This window comes from Strongylocentrotus purpuratus, unplaced genomic scaffold, assembly GCF_000002235.5.
Source record: "Strongylocentrotus purpuratus isolate Spur 01 unplaced genomic scaffold, Spur_5.0 spur5_scaffold_1, whole genome shotgun sequence".
Taxonomy (NCBI): Eukaryota; Metazoa; Echinodermata; class Echinoidea; order Camarodonta; family Strongylocentrotidae; genus Strongylocentrotus; species Strongylocentrotus purpuratus.
Genome location: NW_022145594.1, coordinates 22,763,261 through 22,791,028, shown reverse-complemented (window position 1 = coordinate 22,791,028; position 27,768 = coordinate 22,763,261). Strand labels below are relative to the sequence as shown.

At 37.6% G+C, this 27,768-nt stretch overlaps 1 protein-coding gene across 1 annotated transcript in view; it reads right to left on the bottom strand.

The window, feature by feature from the left end:
* LOC105445097 overlaps nucleotides 1-27,768 on the bottom strand; it is a 102,155-nt gene that overhangs the window by 6,172 nt on the left and 68,215 nt on the right. Inside the window, exons 43-55 of the mRNA XM_030978615.1 lie at nucleotides 27,021-27,146; nucleotides 25,607-25,954; nucleotides 24,143-24,298; nucleotides 18,229-18,348; nucleotides 17,021-17,152; nucleotides 15,564-15,905; nucleotides 13,852-13,989; nucleotides 12,349-12,459; nucleotides 11,444-11,563; nucleotides 5,480-5,608; nucleotides 4,339-4,680; nucleotides 3,021-3,161; nucleotides 1,884-2,003 (exon numbers count right to left, since the gene is read on the bottom strand). Of these exons, the coding sequence (XP_030834475.1) occupies nucleotides 1,884-2,003; nucleotides 3,021-3,161; nucleotides 4,339-4,680; nucleotides 5,480-5,608; nucleotides 11,444-11,563; nucleotides 12,349-12,459; nucleotides 13,852-13,989; nucleotides 15,564-15,905; nucleotides 17,021-17,152; nucleotides 18,229-18,348; nucleotides 24,143-24,298; nucleotides 25,607-25,954; nucleotides 27,021-27,146 (2,325 nt within the window). The remainder of the gene's footprint in view (nucleotides 1-1,883; nucleotides 2,004-3,020; nucleotides 3,162-4,338; nucleotides 4,681-5,479; nucleotides 5,609-11,443; nucleotides 11,564-12,348; nucleotides 12,460-13,851; nucleotides 13,990-15,563; nucleotides 15,906-17,020; nucleotides 17,153-18,228; nucleotides 18,349-24,142; nucleotides 24,299-25,606; nucleotides 25,955-27,020; nucleotides 27,147-27,768) is intronic.

Below are 27,768 nucleotides of genomic sequence, written 5' to 3'. Positions count from 1 at the left end.
TTTCTGTCACTTTCTCTCTCTCCCACACATTTCCTCTTTCTTTTCTACTCCATGTGACTTCTCTCTCTCTCTCTCTCTCTCATTTGTTCTTGTCTCTATTTTTTCCTCATGCTCCATTTCTGATTTGAAAATTTCAAACACACCATCAATGATTTTAATGCTCATTTTCAATTTGAAAACAAATACATGGCTGTATTTATCATGAAGTTTATGCAGTGAGTCTCAGTAAACTCGTGATATTAGAATATAACCATCCCAGGCTTCCAGTGTGGTTCTCATGACACCCATACTCATGTAATAGTTCTCCATTGTGTATTTAGACAAAGATTGCTGTGCATGAGAGATTGTGCTTTTGCAAGTGCCATGCCCAAACTTTGTAACAATCTCTCTCCCTAGATTAGATACCAGTATGCATGTATCCTTCAAGAATATCTTCAGAAAATTGTCTAAAAACTCACTCCACCTTTCCACAAACAAATTTATTCATTGTTATCTGCAGTTTAATATAACATAATCATTGCACAATAAAAATTTACTATTACTATCATAACAGTTTTTAATCAGTACTGCTGTTTCCTTTGTCCTTTCAGTAAGTTCCAGTAATAAGTAATTGTCAATGGTTCATTCAGATATACGTTGGTAAAACTTGTAAATACAAGTAGAATTTAGATGGCAACTGCACTCAACAGATCAGGGGGGTGTTTCACAAAGATCCTAAGTTGAACTTATCTCTAGTTGGACTTAAAATTCATGGAAAGCCATTAGCATCTGTGAAAATATTTTGTATAGTTATTTTAAAAGGCATAGAATGTTGATTCATATTTACTACTATCAAGGAGATTTCATGTTCTTGATGTGGGCTATATAAATATCAAATATTATTATTATTATAAAAATAACTGTATCACAACTATTATAAAACTTCACATTATTTGCGAGTTGTAAAGTTAATTGCTGTGAAAATTGCTTTTACTTCCAAATTACCAAATCAATGTTTCCTGACACGAATGCTTATCTGGCTTAATTTACAGTATATCTAGTAATACTTACCACAGTCAAGTTCATCAGTTCCGAAGGGTTTGCAGTATATCTAGTAAATACTTACAACAGTCGAGTTTGTCAGTTCCGAAGGGTTTACAGTATATCTAGTTAATACTTACCGCAGTCTAGTTCATCAGTTCCGAAGGGTTTACAGTATATGTAGTATTAATACTTACCGCAGTCGAGTTCATCAGTTCCGAAGGGTTTACAGTATATCTAGTAAATACTTACCGCAGTCGAGTTCATTAGTTCCGAAGGGTTTACAGTATATCTAGCATTAATACTTACCGCAGTCTAATTCATCAGTTCCGAAGGGTTTACAGTATATCTAGTAAATACTTACCGCAGTCGAGTTCATCAGTTCCGAAGGGTTTACAGTATATCTAGTAAATACTTACCGCAGTCTAATTCATCTCTTCCGAAGGGTCTACAGTATATCTAGTAAATACTTACCGCAGTCTAGTTCATCAGTTCCGAAGGGTTTACAGTATATCTAGTAAATACTTACCGCAGTCGAGTTCATCAGTTCCGAAGGGTTTACCTGTATATATTTAGTATTAATACTTACCGCAGTCTAGTTCATCAGTTCCGAAGGGTTTACAATATATCTAGTAAATACTTACAGCAGTCTAATTCATCAGTTCCGAAGGGTTTATCTGTATATATTTAGTATTAATACTTACCGCAGTCAAGTTCATCAGTTCCGAAAGGGCAATCAGGAATACCATCACAACTATTATAAAACTCCAAATCATTTGCAAGTTATAAAGTTAATTGTTGTGAAAATTGCTCTTGCTTCCAAAACACAAATGTTTCCTGATGCGAATCTAGTAAATACTTACCGCAGTTGAGTTCATCAGTTCCGAAGGGGCAATCGAGTACCCCATCACACCTGAAATCAGCATGGATGCAGTAGAGCCCAGCTTCACAGAAGAACTCGTTCTCGTGGGTGCCACAATCATCTGAAAGATTCAACGAGATATTAATTTTTATATCCTGCATACTAAGAATCTTGCAATCTGATTGGTCTATACGAGGTCACATGATCAATGATAGATAAGTACTATCTCCCTTTTGTACCATAATTTTTTGCTGCTGCCCCACTTGCCCATTGAATAAGCGTAGCAAAGTAGGTTATGCTAAATGTCAATGTCAATGTAAAATGAGTGCGCATCGACTGTATTATTGTATGCGTGTTGTGCTTTGTAAAATCTAGCTGAAGCTAAACTGTCTGAAGAATCAGTTCTTTTAATCATGTAAAATTCACTTTTAATAGACCTTATTGCCGATGTGGGATATAAAACAAATATTAACCTCCTTTACTTGGGCAATGGATACAAACTATCATCGCCTCGGTGATCTCAAAGCTACCATCATCCCTCGCCTTGCGGCTCGAGATGATAGTAGCCCCGACATCACCTCGGCGATGATAGTTTGTACCATTACCCTCGTGGTCGGTTAATATTTGCTTACTAGTGCACAGCAAAAAAAAAATGGAATTTAGTAAATTTGAACTGGATCCCTTCACCTTTCATCACTTTGGGACTCTCCTTCATTCTACAAAAATCTTGTTTAGGGTTGGATTGTCCTTAATTTACCATGAAGTTAGGTCAAAGGAGAACTGTTTGTTATGACTATTTGTGTAAACTTTCCAGGGTGGTGTTTTACAAAGATCATAAGTTTAACTTATCTCTAAGTTGGATTAAACAATTATGGAAAGATGTTAGCATCTTCGAAAATATTTTGTACAAGTTATTTTAAAATACATATATATTTTCTATTATCAATTAAGGATATCTTCATGTTCTTGATGTCAAATTGATGAAAAGTCTAAAATACTTGAATTTTGGCTTTTGAATATATTTTACTCTACGGCTACAAATGGCTCTAGCTCCATAATGTTTAAGTCCAACTTAGAGTTAGGTTTGACTTGGGATCTTTGTGAAACACTCCCTGGTATTCTGGTAGTATATACTTACAATGGTCAAAAGTAGTACAGTTATGTTCCTCATCTTCCCCTCCCAAGCAGTCCTTTGCTCCGTTGCAAAGGTCAAAGGTCTCTATACAAGAATCATCCATGCACTGATACTCGTCGCTACTGCATGTTGGGTGGATGTAGTCTGTTGGTGTAATAAGGGATGAAAAAATATAATACGGTGTGTTTCGTAACACTTGGTTTGCTTTCCTTGCCTCTCTGCATGCTTGCTCATTAACCAAATCTGAAAATTGGCAAAAATTAACTCTTTTTTACACCGTATAGGATACCGGTGTGTTGGCTCAGTCAGTAGATCGTCCGCCTCACAACCGGGATGTCGTGGGTTTCGAACCCCGGCCGCGTCATACCAAAAGACGTTAAAAGACGGGAGTTGCAGCTACCTTGTTTGGCATTCAACAATAAGGGATAGAGCAACGTCGATCTGGCGCTGCTCAGTGGCTGCCGGTCTCACGATCAATTGGGCAAAAAGAATTTCAATTTTCGGTTTAACTTAATAAAATTTGGAGTGGACTTTAAAAGATTATCATTATTATTTTCATTATTATCTTGCACTGCAAACACTTAAAACTTAAAGCGTTTGGTGTATATCCCATAATAGATTAGGTTTTTTTGTTTCTCTCTTTTTCAGGGCCATTCCTTACAAGCATTCGCTTTTCTTTTGGTCCTTACCATATTACATTCTGTATTTTGTATTATTGTTTGTATGTTTTAATGGTTACGGTTAAATAAAATATCCTGAATCTTGAAAAGATAAATACTTATTCTTATCTATGACATTTATAGTGCCTTTTTAGAACCTAAAATTGCTATAAAGGTAATTTTAGACCCCAAAATGTGTGAAATTAAGCCAATACGATCATACCAATTCAGCTCCACTTTAAATAAAACATGGTGACCCTTAATTGAAAAATAACAATTCATGAGCCGGCTAATCGTGGGTAATATAAGCAACACAAAAATGCCAAATGAACAAAAAAGCCAACATCGGCATCGGCTGAAATACGACGTAAAAAGCATTATTTCGTTTTTTTCAATGGTTTTTTCAAATTTTTCAAAATATCTAATATTTGTGATGGTACACAAGTGTTAGAAATCATTATATTTCAGCCGTCTCTGAACCGATTTTGATCAAACAAAGATGACTTTGTCATTTAAATAATATGTTCTTTCAAATTTGACATTCAGTTTTTCATTATTTCACAAAAAATTATTTTGTGTAGCGCCCTCTGCAACAGAACTCAACTACCCCTTTAAACTAAAGCAATTTGAAACCAGCAATGTAAAAATTGATTGTCACTCACTGTCTGGATTGATTGCAGAAACCTCGATCCTGAAACCTTGTCCACCTCCGATTGCTCCGCAGTGGAATTCAATCCAAGCCTGGTTGCTAGGGATGACACGTTGCCTTGGAACATGGCGGTGGTGGTAGTTGGACACCAGTGTGTCCTGATCACTGTGGTCAAGGCCGGTTCCCATGGTAACATAAGAATAAAGGGCAATGTCAAAGGTCCCGAATAGGAAGCGGACGTAAAGTCCAGCAGGAACAGTGACTTGCCACCCGACATAGCAGCCAGCTTCATAACGCATTGGGTAACCTGGGGAAGTGATTTCCTTTACTTCATTCTGGCCTACATTTAAGTTATCTGTGGATACAAGCAGAGTAAGGATAATCAATTAAAATTACTTGTGACATTAATACTATATTCTTATTTTTATATCTCTCATCATTGTTATTGCCATTATTATCATTATTATCATTACTATTATGGAGGCAAAAAGGTTTGAAAGAGCAATTAATAACCTTTAATTTTTAAAATATGACCTAAACAAGTGTAGAAAGTTGAATTGGATTATAATTTGGCTCTGACTCTATGATAATCACTACATTTATATTGCACACGTACATTTACCAATTCCAGGGGATGCTCAAAGCACAATTCTATAAAGTACCATTCCTATTCTTGCTTTTTCCCAGCTGCCCTATTACTTAAAGACGCTAAAAGCATTCCAGGAATATATTCCTATCAGATCTCCATCTACTGCAGTAGGGTGGAGTGTGCACAAGTCTTTCAATGTTCTGCCAATGGACATTGTAGTGCCATATCAATAGCTCTTCTAACTTACAGATAGTTCCGATGGTATAGCAGTCGACTTCGTCACCACCGTCAAAGCACTCATTTTCTCCATCACACTTCCAGTAGTCTGGTACACAGCCCCCATGATAATAGCTACATTTATATATTGGACATATATCCATCCCAGGGGCATTATTCCAGTATTTGCCCAGCTGCCCTCAGGTGCTAAAAGCATTCCAGGAATAAATTCCTATCAGATCTCCATCTACTGCAGTAGGGTGGAGTGTGCAAATGTCTATCAATATGTCTTGTCAATGAACATTGTAGTGCCATGTCAATATATGCATATCTAGCTCTTCTAACTTACAGATAGTTCCGACGGTACCGCAGTCGACTTCGTCACCACCGTCAAAGCACTCATTTTCTCCATCACACTTCCAGTAGTCTGGTACACAGCCCCCATTTGAACAGGTAAAGAAACCATCATCACATGGACCTGTTAGGAATGAATGATTGATTGATCATTAATGAATCATTATACTTCTCCTCATATTATAACCCCCAGGTCCAGAAATCTTCATCACATAATTGATTTACTTTACACATGGTTACCAGTTAATGATCATACATAATGCTTACTACTGTACATCTAATTGGGCGGTCACACATACGGGTCGCACAGGGAACACAAGGCCCGCACATTGAAAATTTGCAATTTTGACCAGTGTGTTGTCCTTTGCTAGGTGTTCGTCATCAGCTGCAGGCTTTATACACCGCCCTGTTTTTTTTTGCACCATATCTGAACGAGCCCTACGATTTAAAGGGACGTGGGTCGTCGGTTTCCATGAGCAAAAGGCTATATTTCGCTGACACCAGACTTGGTGAAAATACCAGTAATGTGTGTAAAAGTCTCGCACCCAGAAAACCCGTAGTTCCATCAAGAAATACCCCTAGTCTCGCGGAGGGTCTTCGGGAGAGGGGAATAGTGAGAAAATGACTTTACCATGTGGGGGAGTCTGCGGCATTACACAGGGCCTGTTGGTCATAAAACTGAAAGCTAATTCTGCATGGTGATTGACAACATCTGTTATCGGATAAACACATGAACAGTGTTAACCCTTTGAAAGCGAGCCCGCGCACAGCGATTGTTTCCCCTGTGACGGAGCGATTTCGGTTACATCGCCAGTAATAGAAAATTTGGCAGTGCTTTCTACTTTCATTGCTCATTGCGCCTCATTCGGTCATTTACATGATTTTAGTGAATGTAAAAATTAATGATCAGATATTTTTCTTTCTTAAAATATAAGTTTTGATCATCAATACGAAAAATAAGGTCTGTTATTTTTGAGGGAAATTGCAGTCTTATTTTGCTGAAGCTTCACGTCTTTCCTTTTCAATACACTCACCATACAAATTGCGTAAGCACCGCCGCACGCGCAGATCGGTCGATACCTCCATTCATTTCCCCATTGTCAATGATTGTCGTCTGCTAAAGCTTGGCCGATTATCAACCGAGCCATAAATAATAGGCCTAAGCCTTCGTTTTGCATGTTTTTTCGACACATTTTGTAACTATATTCTGACCAACATTATGCCATGATCTACACTAAATGCCCTTTCTTTTACATGTGCAAATCAAATAAAGGACTTTTTGGGAAATCAATTTTGAGATGAACATTGTTTTATTCTCGAAAACGAAAATAATATTTATTTCGAATGCTTTCGACTTAGTTTCTCATAATTTGAAATATTCATTTTGTTTTAGTTTTTGCCTCCCGCTTAATTTTGTTTAGTTTTTCTCTATTTATACATCTTTTAGAACCCTATTTTGATATGAGGTTGCTGTATCAATAAAATATTTATTGAATCTTTGTACGCATATTTTATTAGTTTTGTTTGTAATGGAAAGAGCTAAATGAATAACAGAGATTAGAACAAAATCATAATTCATCACAATCATCTCTCTCTCTCTCTCTTTCTATCTATTTATCTATCTTTCTCTGTCTGTCTCTATCCTCTCCCTTCCCTCTCTGAATACGTCAGGAATTTTGTGAATTGGAATTGTGCTTCAGTGTGTTTTATTTCCGCATCGCGTTGTTGTGTTTTTTGTTAGTTTTTTGAAAGGGTGTGGCTAATAAGGAGTTAATCGCCGTAGTCTTGGTAGTCTTTTATTTATTCGAAAATAAATGATATTGAAAAAATAGTAATTCATTATATTACGGAACAATAAAGAAAGATGTGCAAACAATGTGAGAATTCACTTCATTTGTCTTCGTCTCCATCTATGTTCTTGTTCAACCTATCGTGTCGACAAAACTTAGATAATCCTCGTTTCATGATCAGTTCTGTAGATGGCATGTACATGTATACATGAAATGATGATGCTTACGATATTGTAATAAAATAGTAATGATATTAACAATTACTTTCTTCATCTTGCACTCGCTTTTCTTCATTGCCAGAAAACTTGTTTTTATGTTGCCTTCCCAATAAACAAAACACTAAAAAGTAACCTCTTTTGGGAGTGTATTTTAAGTGATTTTAAAGTATGGTGCCTTTTGAACTAGATTTAAACGTTATCGACACGTGCCTTCATTTAAACAAATAAGGTACTCCTGTTCACGTTTTTATCTAACCTAAAAACCACCAATTTATCACGCGACTGGAGTAACATGATTCCACTTACCTCTGTAAATCAAGTGTTTATGACCAAATAACCACTTGACCAAGCAACGAGTTTTTTGTCCGTTAACCGATGGTGGTGATAAATACGTAATTATTTGGTCTTGTAAGCACCTTTATCGATTGGTTTCACAGGTTATCCAAGGTTGATGGTAATAATCACGTTACTTACACCAGCTAATCGTCTTATTGTTCTGTCCGTGAATCTCTGGTTATATTAAATAAGTAATTCTGAGGTGTCTTACACACCTCTTTCAATGGTTTCAAAGTAACCATAACTTTCTTGGTTATGATCACGTGGCTCAAGCTGATTACTAATCTAAGCTGTGAATCTGTGATATTTAGGTGTGAAAAATTAGTAATTATTAGGTGTCTTAAAACACTTTTTAAATGGTAGTCAAAGTTGCCATAAGTTCCGCGGTGATGATCTCGTGACTCAAGCGGATTATTAATCTAAGCTGGGCATACGTGACTTTTAGGTGTGAAAAATAAGTAATTATTAGGTGTCTTAAAATACCTTTTTAAATGGTTTCAAAGTTACCATAACTTTATTGGTGATGATCACGTAGCTAAAACTGATTACTAATCTAAGCTGTGAATCCGTGATATTTAGGTGTGAAAATTTAGTAATTATTAGGTGTCTTAAAACACCTATTTAAATGGTAGTCAAAGTTGCCAGCAGTTCCGCGGTAATGATCTCGTGACTCAAACGGATTATTAATCTAAGCTGGGCATCGGTGATTTTTAGGTGTGAAAAATTAGTCATCATTAGGTGTCTTAAAACACCTATTTAAATGGTAGTCAAAGTTGCCAGCAGTTCCGCGGTGATGATCTCGTGACTCAAACGGATTATTAATCTAAGCTGGGCATCAGTGATTTTTAGGTGTGAACAATTAGTTATTCTTGGGTGTCTTGATGGTTTCACAGTTACCATTTAAGTTCCGTGGTGATAATCCCGTGACTGTTGGCGTATTTCTTTTTTCACCAGCTGATAACTGACTGTTGGCATCTTTTCATTGCACCAGTTGATGACTGACTGTTAGCATATTTCCAGTTGAACCAGCTGACACCAATTAATTTGCATATTGAATATGGGGTGCGTGCAGATCTATGTTTTTTTAACAATTTATCTGAATTTACAGCATATTTCTCAATTACTGATGATTTAGTTATATGCAATTCATTTCGAAAATACTACAAATATAAATTACCAGTTATTAGGACATTTCGCTACTTCGTATAAATTACATTTCATTAAACATGAATAAGGGAAACATTAACTATGAACTAAAATACTTTCAATAAAATACAAGTATATGAAAATTTTTTGATTAATTAAATTATGTAAGTCTACTTATTACCAATGCCTTTACATTGGAAATACAGACGTACCAGATTTGAAGTGGTGTTGCCGTTCAACTGGTTGGAAGTTTTACCAAACGGTTCTAATGGCTCAGCTAGACCAGTTGAATTCTAACTGGCCTGGATCAACTGGATCATTTAGCCCATTTCAATTTCCGGGGTTACCAGTTCTGGGATGTTTGCACCCACCCCCTCCCCACCCCCTCTAATCCCAAACTGCTTCCGGCGCGCCTGGACGTAATTATGGAAGATCCAAAACAGGATGTTCAGAAACGGGATGAGAACGTCATTATTTTGGTTCATTTATTGTGTAACATTTGCGTAAGTATTGGGTTGAACGCGGGTTACAGTAACATATTTCCTCTTTGACGTAAATTTCACGTGAATGAAGAACATGATTCATCTCAAGTCAGCCTCGTAATATTCACGTGAATTTCACGCAGATATTTTGACTAAAACTATCACTAATGCTTCACGTGTTTCTGTGACGCGATACTTTCGTTTATGAAGATGTAATTTCATAACCAAACAAACACGGGAGTATTAGGTTTACAAACCATGGTCTCCAAGGTAGGGATAATCACGTTATTATAATGGTGATATTGCAGTGACAATTGCGTGATTTAGTGTACGTGTGTTTTAAGTGACCTAGTGCAATAAACGTATTAACACATTTACGTAAATATCAGGTGTTTGAAGAACGTAACTCTCCTCAAGTCGATACCTTGATATTGACGTGATTTTCACGTGATTTTGTTTATTGGGTTGCATGTTTTTTTTCAACAATGGTAGCATCTTTGCCCAGGGAAAGTCTCATATTCGTGGATATACCGCCGGAGTTGCTCAAGACAAGAGTGATATTCCGTGGGGAGAGAGAGGAAGAGTAAGGGGTCGTTTTTCAGAACGTAACATTTGAACATTTCATATGCCCGCTCAAACCAAGACCGGCTTTAGGTTGATCAAGATATTACCTCAAAACTGCTCTAAAATTGTTACATGCCCTCGTAAAGGTATATAAATTAGAATGGTTGTTTGTATTGTCATGTAGATTGACCTATTGACCTATGTTTACGCCTACATCCTCTTCTTTCAAAACGGCAATCTTCCAGAGTAGTTACTTCTTTACATTCTTTTGTTCCCCCTTAGCGTGGGGCAGCTGAGATAAGCCTTTCATAAAAGAGGAGGTCCATACATGAATGATTCGCTAAATTGGTCAAGTTGATAAAATGAAAAGCGTATTGTCATGTAAATACAATGACGTAAAAGATAGATGTGGAGTCAAACTTTTGAGGCGACAGGCTTTGTAGATAACATATGGAAATATTCAACCTTCTTTCCCCTCTCAGTCTATCCCTCTATCTTCTTCTCCCTCACAGGCTTAGATTAGTATATGATGAAAAAATGCCACACCGGTAGGGTAGATAAATATAAATAAGTAATCAGGGGGAATCAGGGTCGAAATCGAACTGATAATACGAATATCGAAAAATGCAGAAGGGAGGAACTTGGAAGTAGCATCACGTCGTCACGCAAGAATCATGACAAGAATATAGAACGGACGCGCGCGTACGCGTCCGTCTCCAGCTGTACAGGTATTTTGAGGGCCTTTTTTTTCGAGCCGACACTAACTTAGGGGAAAGTTGAAATGATATCACCTTTTTCTCGATTTTTTTCCACATAACATTATTATTTTTTTAGTAGATGAAATGAATGAAAATATCTAAATAATACTTCAAAGAACTTTAGCACATAAAAGCTAATAATAAGCTGGAAAACTTTGTCAACATATTAGGGATATATCTCGGCTTCTGTAGAAGCCCGTCATCACAGACTTAACAACTCGCTCGGCTTCTGTAGAAACCCGTCGTCTCCAAAGTGTTAAATTCCCCCATAGGCCTGTCCTCATCAGCTCGACTTTGCCAAATAACGCGCTATATTCATATTCGGGATATTCCCGAAGCTCAAAATTGCGTCTTCACAAGACCGATACGCTCATCCCAAACTAGCTCGGACAGGCGCAATTAATCCCGCCATTTCCCAAATAGCAGGATATTTTGGAAACAAGACCAAGATTTCTTGGGATATTTTCTTGACCAAATATCCCACTAATTACAACTGCAAGCTGATGAAGACGCAAATTAACTGGCTAATTTGTGATCGGGATAGTTAAAATAGCGGGTTATTTGGCAAACTCGAGCTGATGAAGGCAGGCCTCTAATGAGAGCCAACTCCTATGCATCTTCAATTGTTTTCTTAAATGGAAAGTCTATAACATCAAGATTCTTACCGCAGTCGGCCTCGTCTTCGCCCATGTCACAGTCAGCGATGTGGTTACAAACTTGAGGCTGGAAGATACACTGTGAGCTGTTGTAACAGGCAAATTGGTAGCTATATGGGCAATGGAAAGCTACAAGGGATTATGAAAAATAAGACAAGAAGAGTATCATGGAGTGAGGGATTGATTCTGTTTTACACAAAACAAATGGCAATTTGATATCAACAATTAAAGATAAAGATCAGTTCTGGTCAGGCTTCATGATACCAAGTGTCCCACACCAGCCTCATCACATCACCTAGCAGAAGCACTGTGTTCTATGCCAAACATCAATAGTCATGCATGATATGAATAGCATCCTCTAAATTTCTGACAATGGAGTACCTAGGATAGAACCTTGTGATACACCATTTGTTATAGGAAAAAAAAAAAGAGGAATTATTATTATAAACTACATATTGAGATCTATTAAAAAGATTACTTTCGAACCAAGATGACAGACAAATTTGAGTGTTGTTGTAGTTTCTGAGTGGTGGTCAACACACTGATTACTGAGCTGGGAGACATTGCCAGGCATAGCGCCATAAATCGAAAAAAAATCTGTACCTGTGTATAAGACGCACCCCCGACTTTCAATTTTTTTCGGCGGCAAAAAAGTGCGCTTTATACACGGACATTTACGGTATAAGTATTTGTGTGTACTGCAAAGTTCTGGAATCAATCATCAAAATGATAAGAAATTTGGCCCAGTCTTGGTAAAGTTACAAGGACCGTACACAGAAAGATGTAAATGGGACTTGAGCTCACTTATGTTCTTTCTATCGGACATGTTCACACAATTCTGTATCATGTAATTTCACTACAATTTATTTGAATATTGGATAATAGTAAGACTGCCGAGCATGCAGAGGACTTACGACAGCGTGCTTCATCGCTTCCATCTAAACAGTCAGTAAAGGCGTCACATTGGTAATACCAATGGATGCACTGGCCATCATCACATGTGAACTGATGAGGCTGACAAGTACCTGAAAATAGTAATAATTATAAATGTTTAATATGATATGACATTACTACTACTACTACTACTACTATGACTGTACTACTACTACTACTAAAATTACAATAATAATGATGAAAATAATAATACTGATAATAATACTTAGAATACTGTATTTGTTGGCGTAAAGGCCGCAGTATTTTTGGAAGAGAAAATATAAAAAAGTCTGGGTGCGGCCTTTGCGGCATAAGAGTAAAAAAAATTAAAAAATTGCAAGTCAAAACCATGAAAAAACAGCACAAATTTGTACATATGGGACTACAATAACTATACCACTATGGTACAGGACATTTCCACATATCTTACCGACAATTTTATCTTGCATTGTTGACATGAAGACGAAAATAAACTTCCTAAAACAACATCTGCCGATAGATCTTGATCTAAGTTCTAGCCAATGCATTGCTAAAAAGTAAAAGAAGGGAGCGTTACGGAGCTGCCGCGAACGCAATTACGCATCCAGCCAAAGTCGCAGCAGGTCTATTTTCTGATCTTTGTATCCATTTCATGCAATTTCGCATTACACCGTACATTGTGGTTGGGGTATATATCGAATACCAAATCTGCCTGCGATCATTTTTTAGCTAAACTTCCGGTAATTTATAAGAATATTGATGAATTTGGTATCAGTTTGTAAAAAAATAATGTTCTACGAGAAAATTACGACTATTTTGTTTTGTCTGTTTGTTTGTTTGTTTGTTTTTTATATATTTTTTTGCCTCTTTGAAATGTCAAAGTTGAGGGTCAGGCCTATGCGGCGCTGCGGCCTTATCGCCGGCAAATACGGTAGTAATAATTAGTACTACTACTTTGTAGCCTTCAAGGTCTGTTAATGTGGCCCGGCCCTGTTCCAGATCAAGCCTGGGGAAAAGTGGCAAAACTCCATCCTCAGATAGGATGTTAAATGAAGGTCCCATAAAGGAGGGTCACCTACTATGCACATTGCGAGCCCCCTAGGCTATTCAAATAAGAGAAGGGAAAAACATTGGTGAAATGGTCCCCCTGCATCTCCAAATCAGTAATATCGGGAGGAGAGGCCCGAGGATTAGAGTGATTCAGTTTTCTTTCCCCTTCCAAGCACGGCTAGGTAATCCTAAATACTAATAACTGATTGATGCAACTTTAAAATATCATCACAATTCGATAACATATGCTAAATATCTATGACAAATTTGCTCTCAGCCGATCAAATGCCACCATTATCAGTGGCTTATAACAGTTATGGTAACTTCTTATTGATAACAAGTTTTAAGAAACAGGGCCAAAGTACATGTGAAGCATAAATGACTGTAATTATGCAACTGATCAGAGGAATTGCGATCTAAGGATCGATCCCAACTCATGAGAGTGCAAGACTAACCTCCTTGCGCCTGGCAGTTGAGTTCATCGCCACCGAATCCGCAATCATTGATGAGATCACATTCATATGTAGCAGGAATGCATACCCCATCACTGGGACACTGGAACTCATCTTCATCACAGGGTGGAAAAGTCATGTCTGTATGAGGAAAGAGAGAGTATGGTGAGATAATGTCAAGGTTTAAAGGTCATGTCTGAATAAGGAAAGAGAGAGTATGGTAACAATGTAAAGGTTTAAAGGTCATGTCTGGATAAGGATAGAGCAAAAATTAAGAAAATATTAAGGGTTAAAGGTCATGTCTGAATTAGGAAAGAGAGAACAGTATTAGACAATGTTAAGGTTTAAAGGTCATGTCAGAATAAGGAAAGAGAGAGTATGGTAAGACAATGCCAAGGTTTAAAGGTCATGTGTGGATAAGGATAGAGTAAAAATTAAGGTTTAAAAGTCATGTCTGAATAAGGAAAGAGAGAGTATCGGTAATATGTCAAGATTGAAAGATCATGTCCAAATACTGAAAGAGAGAGTAGTAAGACAATGTCAAGGTGCATAATTATATGAAATTTTGGGGTGATTTTACTCACACAAAGTTGCTAAATATTGATTTTCAGGTCATCACAACATATCAGTTTTCCCTGAAAAATTGGCTTCTATTCATAGAATTCTTGATACTTTTCAGTCTTTCTCAGTGACTGTTGGATGACAAATAATTTTTTTGTTTTTGAAATCCGTAATTTTAGACATTCCGTACTGCCATAACGATCGTTAATTTCCATACCAATTACAGGAAATCTGTACTTACCGGCAGCTCTGACAATATCCACTCTGTCCTCACTCGAAATCGCTAACCCTGAGCTATCTGCATAGCTTAAAAATATTCATGAGTGCACACTCGCACATGTACCTGATGTAGGGTCACTCGGTCAAGACAAGTTCAATAACAAGTTTATAAAATAATGTCTCATGGATGAGGTACAAATGAAATGAATGAGTACGAAACTACTACAAACGCTGTGAACTTTTGACCGATCACTGCTGGCCCTGAAATGAATTTTCACGTTCATGCTATCCCTGATTGGACGCAGTACTTCTGCCGTCATTGGTTAGCACAGCTTTTCATTTAATAGTCACAGACTATTTTGACCTACGTTCTCACTTGAGCTCTTTGCACTGCATTTCAAGAGAAAGCAACGCAATTGTGGCGCTAACGCTGCATTGTTTCCAGAGCCAAGTAATCCTGGGGGGTGTTTCACAAAGATCCTAAGTAGAACTTAACTCTAAGTTGGACTTAAAAATTATGGAAAGCTGTTGGCAACTTTGAAAATATTTTGTAAAAGTTATTTTGAAAGGCATAAAATGTTGATTCAAATCATTCATATTTTTCATCATCAAGGAGATTTCATGTTCTTGATGTGGAAGTTATAAAAAAGTCTAAAATACTTGAATTTCTGCTTTTGAATATATTTCATTTTAAGGCTCCAATGGCTGTCCATAATTTTTAAGTCCAACTTAGTGTTAAGTTCTACTTAGGATCTTTGTGAAACACCCCCCTGCACTATCGGTGGTGAAAGCCCACTTTGGTTAAACCAAGTGTGCAAACAAAGTTGGCAAAGGAAAATTTTGCCATAGTGAAAAGCATATTACAGACGTATCTGAAATATTACAATGAATAGGGACCCAGAGCAATTGTTTAATACTGACTGCATTGTACTTACCTGATGAATCAACATCTTCTAAACCGATGAAATATCCGCCAGAGCCTCCATAAACCCCTGTATGGAACTTCACAAAGATCTCGTTGGTGAGAGAAGTGAGCAGCGCAGGCACGGCCGAACGATGGGTATACGCCTCAAAGAGAGCGCTAAAATCCTCGGTGTCGCTCCCGTGTCCAAAGGCCAGGTAGGTGTTTAGGCTGAGATCCACATCGTAGAAGCTCATGCGGATCACACGGCCAGGATCGGTTCTGATTAATATCTCGTAGTACTCATTTTGTGGGTAGTCATCAGGGTAGTTTGGTGAGGTTATGTTCATGGAGTTCTGACTCAGATAGATATTTGCTAGGTAAAGAAATGGTAGGACAAATTTGTGAAACATTTTTTTATGTGAGCCAAAAAATTGATGTTTTGGTAATATGTTAAAGAGAAGGTTGAGTTCTGGGAAGAGGTGAAAAATATTTTGTGAGTGTTATCATTGTTATTATGCAAGTGTGGAAGAGCACCAGATAAAACTTGACCCCTGAAAAGCATGGATCTTCAAATGCCTTCATATTGTACAGCATACAAATCGAGACAGATTTTTATGCCACATATCGTAATCCCATATACACCTTTCTGTGTACAGTGCTTGTAACTTACCAAGACTGAGCAAAATTTCTTTATTTTGATGATTCCAGAACCTTCCAGTAAATACAATACTTATATGCCAGATGGTCAACCTTTTCTGATCGATTCCACACTGCTTCTGTTACAATGCAATCGCATCACCAGAACTCAACTTTATCTTTAAGTAATAACACCAGTATAATTAGAAATTGAATGCAAAATAAGATCAACTTATATACAAGTGGCATACTATAAATACACAGAACTGGCAGGAAAGATGGAGAACAGGATAGAGAAAAAGCAATAACCTATCATACAATTTTGCAGATTTTCACTGACATGTGAAAAAAAGATGCAGTTTAATAAAGGTTAACTCTTAAAATGCATTTTTATTGAAATATTACATCCCTTGTCCATGCATGTATCCCAAATTTGTTCCCTTTTCTTTGTCATGAACTATAAAATCAACTACATGTAGTTTCTCATTTGGTCTTCTCAATCGTATCTTATCATTTATTTCCATGTGACATCTCAACTGTTTTCACAGTGGTCTATAATAACTCTTTTGGGGTTTTTTTGGTCTCATGTTTGTTACATGTATTTTTCTCTAGGCACCATGAGCACTGAAAGGTGGACCTGTGCGCTATACAAGTAGCCACTCTTATCCTTATTATTTTACATTGGCAGAAAGAGCGAAAACCTGGCAGACTTTTGAGTCCATTTCTAATACAGTACATTGTGATGTTCATTCATACTTAGTGTTATTTTGAGGAGGAAAAGCTGATCTATTCACAGCTTGAGAAAACCCTGAAATGATAATGCTATCCTACCCTACAGTCAAGGGGTCTTACTTGTCTTCGCTGGTGTTCCACAGTTGCGTTCGTCATCGTCACCACTCAAGCAATCCACTAGGAAATTGCATCTTCTAGTTCCATGGATGCATTGTTGGTTGGGGCACTCAAACATTGTTTCTCCGCATGGAGCTGTAAGAAGACAATATATTATTACAATGTATATATATATATATATATAACCTTATATGTTGTATTAACAGGACATCTATTCATAACCCTATATATGGTACATTAAACGGACATCATAAATACTTGTATAACCCTAACCCTAAATTCAAAACAATATAACTAATTAAACTAATGACTACTGAATAAACCTATTGTTTCTTGGAAGGCCTATAAGTTTCCTCTGCCTGCAAATGTACGTAGAGGGCAGTACATCTTTTGTGCAATCGTTAAAAGGGCACGAAATTGCCCTGCTAATGACCATGTCTACATAATGACAAATTTTTTCGATACATAGATACTTCTGACGCTGTAAGATGAATATACATACATCCATGTACATACGTACATAAATATACATTAACAATTTTTTACTGAGTTAAATTCCACTAAGATTAATTGTGGGGTGAATCAGTGCTCTTAAATTGCTATAGTGTTACATTATCAAAAGTTCTGGTAATTATGAAAAAAAATATGTGAGCTTCCCATCCTCTGTATGTCAGTTTCGAAATATATCATAGTAGAAATATAACCTGAAAATATTGCTCTTCAAATTCCCTCATATTCAAAATATTTTCTATGTGCAGTACATTTGTGTTTTGGAAAGGCCGAATAAGTTTCTGTTTATTATGATCATTGCAAAACTTCACACTATTATGTTAATTCTCATGTACTGCATGTTCAACCTTTTCCAATTGCTTCCACACCGTTTCTATTCTCAAATACATGTATATTGCTACTTATCAGCTTGCATGGTGATGTAGATATACAGTAGGCTTGCAGGTGCACCACGTGAGAGAGAGAGGGAGGATTGAGGTGACTTTCAGGACTACACACCCTCAAGAAAGATTACAGAGAGTCCTTTTCAGGACCCCTCAATCCTCCCTCTCTCTCACATGGTGCACCGGCAAGCCTAATGTATACATGTACAATGTTTTTATTATCCTTTTTGCTATCATTATAATGAAACATAAAAACCTGTAATTGTTGATTTGATCGGTAAACACTTTACCGACCCGATCATAAAAACTTTGACTTACTTGGGCACTGGAGTTCGTCCGCGGCTGTTGGACAGTCAAAAATGCCATCGCATCTAAAATCTCCATGGATGCATGGACCAAGAGGACATCGAAACTCTGCCTCGTGAGTTCCACATGCATCTACACAACATAAGAAACAGAGAGTGGATGGGTAGTGATTGATGGTAAGATAACTAAACTCTGTACATGTAATTATGCTCCCTTATTAACCCTTTGAGAGCAAGCCCGCGCACGGCGATTGTTTCCCCTGTGACGGAGCGATTTCGGTTACATCGCCAGTAATGGAAAATTTGGCGGTGCTTTCTACTTTCATAGCTCACTGCGCCTCATTTAGTAATTTTCGTGATTTTTAGTAAATGTAAAAATGAAAGATCAGACTTTTTCCTTTCTAAAAATGTAAGTTTTGTTTATCAATACGAAAAATAAGGTCTGTTATTTTTGAGGGGAATTGCCGTCTTATTTTGCTGAAGCTTCACGTCTTTCCCTTTCAATACACTCACAATACAAATTGCGTAAGCACCGCCGCACGCGCAGATCGGTCGATACCTCCATTCATTTCCCCATTGTCAATGATCGTCGTCTGCTAATGCTCAGCCGATTATCAACAGAGCCATAAATAATAGGCCTAAGCCTTCGTTTTTCCATAGGTTTTCGACACATTTTGTAACTATATTCTGACCAACGTAATGCCATGATCTACACTAAATGCCCTTTTTTTTTATGTGTAAATCAAATATAGGACTATTTGGGAAATGAATTTTGAGATGAACATTGTTTTATTCTCGAAAACGAAAGTAATATTTACTTTGAATGCTTTCGACCTCATTTCTTACAATTTGAAATATTCATTTTGTTTTAGTTTTTGCCTCCCGCTTAATTTTGTTTAGTTTTTCTCTATCTATACATCTCTTAGAACCCTATTTTGATATGAGGTTGCTGTATCAATAAAATATTTATTGAATTTGTGTACGCATATTTGATTTGTTTTGTTTGTAATGGAAAGAGCTAAATCAATGACAGAGATTACAACAAAATCATAATTCATCACAATCATCTCTCTCTCTTTCTTTCTATCCATTTATCTATCTATCTATGTCTGTCTATGTCTGTCTGTCTCTCTCTCTCTGTCTCCTTCCCCCCTCCCTCTCTGAATACGTCAGGAATTTTGTGAAATTGGAATTGTGCTTCAGTTTGTTTTATTTCCGCATCGCGTTGTTGTATTTTTTTTTTTTTTTTGAAAGGGTGTGGCTAATAAGGAGTTAAAGGTAATACAAAGTTTTGGTATGGGGTCATGAATTTGGTTTAAATGAACAAATTTGAAGCATATGCGATGCTACAATATTCAGTGATCGTTGACACGGTTGAAATTGAGTCTGAAGTTATGCAATTGTAAATACCGGTAATACACTCTTCATGTTGTTTTGCTCCCTCTCAAGGTCAAGATATTAATTAAGTTATAAAACCATGTTTCTCGACTAATATCAACCGATTAGCTATTACCGTTTGGAAATTATATATCACAACTACATATTCTGAGATAGTCATGGTCGCAGCTACCATCGTACGGCCGTAGGCGCTATTTGAAACTTATCAAAACTGAATATCAAACTGATAATATGACCTGTAATACAAATACGTGAAATGCGGAAGGGTGCATGGAACTTGGAAGTAGAGTCAAGCAAGAAACGTGGCAAAAATATAGAACGGACGCGCGCGTACGCGTCTGTCTCCAGCTGTACAGGTATTTCGGGCCTTTTTTCGATCCGAACACTAAAGTTGAAATGATATCACTTTTTCTCGATTTTTTTCTACGTAACTTTATTATTTTTTTAGTAGATGAGATGAATGAATATATCTAAATAATACTTCAAAGAACTTTAGCACATAATAGCTAATAATAAGCTGGAAAACTTTGTCAACATATTAGGGATATATCTTGGCTTCTGTAGAAGCCTGTCGTCTCCAAAGTGTTGAACAGAATAGATATACCGTAATTTGAAGCTCCTCTAAAAATTTGGAGCCCCAAATTTACCAAAAATTTGATGGCAAAATTTCACTTAAATTGTATCATAATGTGAAAGAGGGTGTCATTTATTTAAAGAGACACTTCTGCAAATCCCCCCCCCCCCAATATGTTTGAAGACAAATATTGATAACAGAAAATATAATTTGGGTTTTCTGTTATATGCAAACAAAACTAATTTTGTATTCTTTTATCAATATTCGACTTAAAACACATTAGTTTTCAAAATCCTTGCAGAAATGTGTCTTAAATGACATTCTCTTTCACATTGTGATTCAAATTTGTGGGGCTCCCAACACTTGAAAGGGGCTTTAAAGACCTCACCTCAACAGTCTTCATGCGAAGTACATATACATGAATGTCAAAGTTCACTGACTCCAGACTTGGCGGAAATTATGCCATTAATGTTTGTACGAATCTCACACGTAGTAATCACCTGATCCCACCTCCATAGCCGGGGGGCGCAATAGCTCAGTCGGTAGAGCAGGGGTCTCAAAATCTGGTGACCCTGGTTTGAAACCAAGGCCATGCGCTCGTGCCCTTTGGTAAGGCATTAATCCTCATTACCAGGTCCCTCTGAGAGGACCTAAAGCCTTGGTCTTCTGGTTGCTTACTAACAAGCATTTATTACTTTCTTAGCTGTCAGGTAAAATAACCACCATTATCACTATCACTATCACCTTTTTGCTGACGATAGTGTGATTTACAGAGAAATTCACACTGAGAATGACACCTCCATCCTTCAGCAAGACCTTCAAATCTTGTCTGACTGGTCAGCGAAATGGTTCATGGCTTTCAATGTCAAAAAGTGCGCCTCCCTTACCATCACGAGGAAAAGAACACCAATACAGCATGACTACCTGATTTCCAACGAGATAATACCCAGGATAGACAAATACAAGTATCTCGGGGTAACTCTAACCAAGGACCTTCGATGGAATACACACTGCCAACTCCTACTGAACAAGGCCAACAAAACCCTTGGGTTGCTGCGGAGAACCCTGTCACCATGCACCAAGGATGTGAAGGATGCGACTACCGAAGATCCACGTCAGCTACAGGGCTTGTTTCCCAGCTGGGATGGGATAAACTGCACACACGTCGTCTTCTAGCACAAAGCACCATGCTCTTTAAAATACACCACCAGCTAGTCAACATTTGTCTTCCTCACCTCATAACTAAAGCTACATACATCAGCAGAAGAGACCACACACTCAAGCTCTCTGTTTCTGTGGCAACAATAGACTCCTACAAGTACTCATTTTACCCCCGCACCATTCGCATCTGGAATCAACTACCAGCCACTGCAGTTACTGCCCCAAAAGTTGCTGCTTTCCAGATGATCGCCCTCCCCGTCATCAGAGGGTTGGAACCTCCTGTAGGTTCCAGAATGCTGTAAACCATTTAGCAGCATGATTTTTTACTTGCACGTCACTGTTTTACTGTATAAAGAAATTGTACACCCTTTTGTTGTCTGCACCTTCACCTGCTGTCACCACACATCCCATCCCAGTATAGCTTGGAAAAGCTGCTTCAGGGATTACCTCATCAAGTACTATCTCTCAGAGAGTCTTTGGGTGAGGGAAATGTATCCTGATGACCTTCCTCAAGAGGTTGTTGGTGGGTAGTGTAAAGCATTACATAACACCTGTCAGTCGTAAAAAATGAAGGCCAATCCTATTGATTGATAACATCCATTATCGGGTGAATTCCTGAATGGTGATTATTCCCCATGAGAACCCATGCTTTAAGTATCTTTTAACTCTTTGCCCGCTTCGTTCGGCTAGCGGAACATACAGCGGGCTGCCATCTTCGACTCAAGTCACATTTCATTCACAATACACACGGAACGCATTTAATTCTATTGCACGCACACACACACAATAGTAACGCGTGCTTCGCATTGTATACACATCACACTTCATTGCCCCGCTTTCGCAGACATTGTTTACATTGACATTTTCCGAGAAAAATTGAGTTTTTGAAACTGCTTTTGCAAATATTCTGATGAGCTAGGATGGCCCCTATTAGGAGGAGACGGGACTTCTTCACTGCTGATCAGGTACGAGAACTTGTGATGGACCCTGTTCCAACAGCCGACTCTGATTCAGAGGAGAGCGAGACTGACTCTGACGAGGAAGATGAGCCTGGTCCCACACGTACACCTTTCTTCTTCCCCTCTCCCTGCCTATATATCTTCTTTTCACTCTCACTTTCTCTATCTGCCGCTATCTCTCTCTCTCTCTCTCCTTGTTTCTTATTTCTCTCTGCCCCTCTGTATCTTCTCATCCTCACTTTCTCTTTCTGCCTTTCTTTCTCTGTCTGCCTATTTGTCTTTCTCTCTCCGTGTCTCTTCTTATTTATATCCCTATCTGCCTATCTCTTTCTTCTTCCCCTCCCCCTCTATCTCTATCTTCTCACTCTCACTTTCTGTATCTGCTTATCTATTTCTTTCTCTCTCTCTCTCTCTCTATCTCTCCCTATCTGCCTGTCTCTTTCTTCCTCCCCTCTCTCTGCCTCTCTCTATCTTGTTCTCACTCTCATTATCTCAACCTGCCTCTGTCTTTCTCTGTCTGCCTATCTGTCTTTCTCTCTCCGTGTCTCTTCTTATTTATATCCCTATCTGCCTGTCTCTTTCTTCTTCCCCTCCCCCTCTATCTCTATCTTCTCACTCTCATTTTCTGTATCTGCTTATATCTCTTTCTTTTTCTCTCTCTCTCTATCTCTCCCTGTCTCTTCTTATTTCTTTCCCAATCTGCCTGTCTCTTCGTTCTTATTCTCTTTCTTTCTCTCTCCCTCTCTCTGTCTTCCTCTTGTTATAAGAGACTACATATGTAGACGAATATATTTTATTCTTATTTATTATACATCAGCTTTCTACAATTCATAACTTAGTACATGTTTCAAGCATACATTATGTTCATGGCTTGCCTTATTAGTGTAGAAAATCAATAAGTTCTTCTATTCATTTCTTTCAATTCTAATAGCTTGCACAACCTTGCAAGTAATAATAGAATGTTACACCATCTTACCTACAGACACAATAAAGGTCATCAAAGTACAATCAAGAGACAGGAAGTCTATTCAAAAGTACCCAGGGTCAATTTCAATAGGAGATTAGTTCATTGTCGGCTTACTCTTTATTCAATCCTAAATTACCAGGCTCATTGTGACCTTCAACACATGAATTTGGTATGTAGTGAAAGCTCATGAATACATCTTTTCAATGAACTAACTCAGGACATAAACCTCCATAACAAAGTATTAGATATAAGAGGTATAGAATACCCTTCTAAACGAAAACTTGGATACAAAATGTATAGTTGATAATCTCAAAATTTATGATAATATACATTACAAAAATGATACCATTGGCAAGACTATTAATTTCTATACAATATTGCTACACAAAGTTTTTCATTACAGTACACCAATCAAAAGTTATTGCGAGTTGAATAAGCATAGTCCATGCAGAACCCCTCCTAAGGTGGCACCCTAAAGACAATGTGGCACAGGGGGGATTGTGTACGTGACGGGCAAAGAGTTAAGAGCTGCAGGAGCATATGAACCACATGTATATGGCCACATGCACTTAAGACTCTACCGAGTAGCGAGTGTGTGGTATCCACTTATATGAAGTCACCATCCGGATAAAGCTGATTTAAATGCACATGTAGGCCCCTCCCAATATCAGCTATGTGAACATCTACTGACTTGACTTGTGAGCTTTGATTTTAATTGACCAAAAAGCTTCATATCAGCACACAGTGCATTTTGAGGAATAATCCTACCAGCTATCCATTTACCTCACCTGGGTAGAGTGTGGCAAATGTAGATTTATGTCTTGCCAAAGGACATATCAGTACCGGGGTACAGAAACAATTGACTTACCGTGATCAAAGGTTGAACAGTTGACGCGTCCCAGGGCATGTTCCTCATCCTCAGCCATTGAACAGTCCTTGTATGTGTCACACAGGTAGTGAGACGGGATACAGTGGCCATCGTTGCACTGGAATTCTCCCGCTATGCAGGTAGTGTAGTTGTGAGCTGAAGAAAAGTGCATCAAAGTTCATAATAGAATGAATTATATGTTATTTTGAATATTAGTGGGGGGGGGGGAAGAAGGGGGTAGCAATATAATTGTAATGATAATAATAAAATAAAAAATACTGCTGATAATGATAATAATTATACTACTTTTACTACTACTACTACTACTAATAATACTAATGATGATAAAAATAATAATGAACATAATAATAATGATAACAAGTCAACGCAAAGCGTAGCATCCCCTCACAGGGTACAAATGACCTATATACGTCAGAACAAGTTACCTCCTACTAGACGAGGAAGTTAACCACCTTTTCACATATATAATTATTTGTTTTTGCATATTCAATGAGCTATGACTTTTCTCCTTTGACCTACATACTCAGAAATCGAACTTAGGCTGTACATGTATTTTGATACCATGTACCTTCATATTAGATTTCATTAAAATTCGTCAAACATTACTCAAGTTATTTAATGGAAACCAAATTCGCATATATTCAATGAGCTATGACCTTTCACCTACATACTCAGAAATTGAACTTAGGCTGTGTTTTGATACAGTTTATCTTTATATCAAAATTTCATTAAAATCCGTCAAACAATACTAAAACTATGGATCAGAAACCAGATTTCGCATATTTAATGAGCTATGACCTGACCTACATACTCAAAAATTAAACTTAGGCTGTGTTTTGATACCATGTACCTTCATATCAAATTTCATTGAAATCCGTCAAATAATACTAAAGTTATAGATCGGAAACCAGATTTGCATATTTAATGAGCTATGACCTTTGACCTACATATTCTGAAATCGAATTTAGGCTGTGTTTTGATACCATGAACCTTCATATCAAATTTCATTACAATCCGTCAAATAATACTAAAGTTATAGATCGGAAACCAGATTTGCATATTTAATGAGCTATGACCTTTGACCTACTGCTTGGAAATTGACCTTAGGCTGTGTTTTGATACCATGTACCTTCATATCAAATTTCATTAAATTCCATCAAACTTTACTAAAGTTATCGATCGGAAACCAGATGGGTATTTTTTCACATATTTAATGAGCTATGACCTTTGACCTTTGACTTACATACTCCGAAATTGAACTTAGCCTGTATTTTGATATCATGTACCTACATATCAAATTTTATTATAATTCGTCAAACATTACTGAAGTTATCGATCGAAAACCAAATTTGTTACGAATGGAAGCACGCACGGAAGGTAGGACAGACGGCAGCATTTCTATTTCCCCTCCGACTTCGTCAGCAAGGGGATAATAATACTTACTTGTTTGATTTGTTGGTCTTAGAGTAATGTCGAAACCTCTGGCCATCCCGTTCAATCCGCAGTGATACGAGATCCATGCGGTGCTGTCAGGAACGACTACCTCTCTAGGGTTTGTACGAGTGTAGTAGACAGCATAGCGACTGGAATCATCGTCAGCGTCCGCACCGGTCCCGATTCGCAACCAGGCGTGGATGGGTACCGAGAAGTCGTTGAAGACGAGATGAAGGGCGTAGCCTTCCGGAACGGTGACAATCCATTCCACATAGCATAGTGAGTCATGTTGAGAAGCCTCGGGGTAGCCGGGAGATTGGATGGATCGTTCTTCTCCAAGACCAAGGGTGATTTGCTCTGTAGAGAACGAACGATCAACATTTATCATAATGGTCCACATTTTTGTAGGTGGCTGAGATAAACTTGGCTTAACCTTTTTTTATTGATCTTAAAATTACATTAAAATAATGACATGTATTTGACTGAAGGAAAAGGCAATCTTTCTTTTCAGTTGTGCCTTTTGTTTTGTGCCTATCAGCATACATGGAAAAGGAGCATCTATGCCATCTGATACTGATAAGACTATATTACAATGATTTTTTTCCTTCTTTTATTCTCAATATTTTATTTAAACTTCTTCATCTCACCGCTGCCTTTATTTTAACAATGTTGTCAATTTGAAGTAGAGATCCTGGTCTATCTAGCCCTTCAAAAAGTGATGTCATATTGATATTACTTGGATTATCATAGCTATCTTCATCAGCTTCTGTATCACATACACAGTGTAACACTTCTCAAATCAACGCTAATGTACCTTTACAGTAAAACACCTCATCGATAATATAAAAATAAGAAGCAAACTTTGTCAAACTGAAGAGCCACATCAGAGAGCTCCAAATTAACCTCTAACATAAATCTCCTTTTACCACAAAAATGCTGTCATTATAGGAAATGTCAATGTTATTTTTTCTTTAGATGCTGCTTATAAGTATCAGCTTGCACTGTGATGTAGATATAGAGTAGGCTTGCAGATGCACCATGTGAGAGAGAGAGGGAGGATTGAGGAGTCCTGAAAAGGTGATCTTTCTTGAGGGTGTGTAGTCCTGAAAAGGACTGTTGGTGTAGTCTTGAAAAAGACTGTTGGATATCATTCTTAGGTTATAGTTCTAAGGAGAACTATAGCACTTGGAGAGGATGGGTGGCGGGAGTGGCTCGACGTTTCGAACAGGTTGACTATCCGTCGTCAGGAGAATAGCTGGTGAGCTTAAGTCAACGGGGAGTTGATGTGAGGGAAATGTTTATTTCTACTTCTTTTTCTAAAAAAATATGATGCATCCCACCGCTGCCACCAGTGTAATGAAGTTGCCAGTTTACAGAAAAAATGCTGGTCAACTTAGTTGTAAAATAATGCAATAACTCTTACCAGTGTTACTTGGATTACCACAGCTATCCTCATCTACCTCTGTGAAGCAGTCATTATATGCATCACAAACATAGTAGTCTGGAATGCAGGCCCCGTCAGTGCAGTTAAAGAACCCTTCTTCGCATGCTGTATGTAGAGATAAACAGAATGGAAGCCTGGATGATATATTGCTGTGATGCTCGACTTAACGGCTGAATTGATACGAGTGTATTAACTTAGAAGAGGTTTTAACCCTCCTTAGGTAGATTAAGTCCACTGATTTAATAAGCACCAAGTGTCAACAGCTGGATATTTTTAAGGAAATGTTCACTTGCCCAAAATTATCAAATTGGCCATAACTTTGAGAATGTTTGTGCTACGGTACCATGATGAATTCAATATAAAAACAAATGAGCACAATTAACAAGCTCTTTAATTCGATGGGTATATAAATAGTATATTCATATCTGATTTTCGTTAACCGCCCCTTTTTTTTCTATTGCAAATGTGTGCAACATTTTTTGTCCAAACATCCTATCTTTGGGTCTCATATTATTTAACTGAATGTTTTGATTGTGCATTGTGATGAATAGAAGAAAGATTACTGATAAGAGGTTTGCATGACCCAATGAACATTACAAAGCAATGCTTTAGAGGTTTATAAAAATGGACACAAACGTCTGTTATGCATAATTTGTCATTTCTGTGACAATTAAGAGTCAATTTTCTCTTAAACTATTCAGTGAAATACTGTGAAACTTGCTGTGCA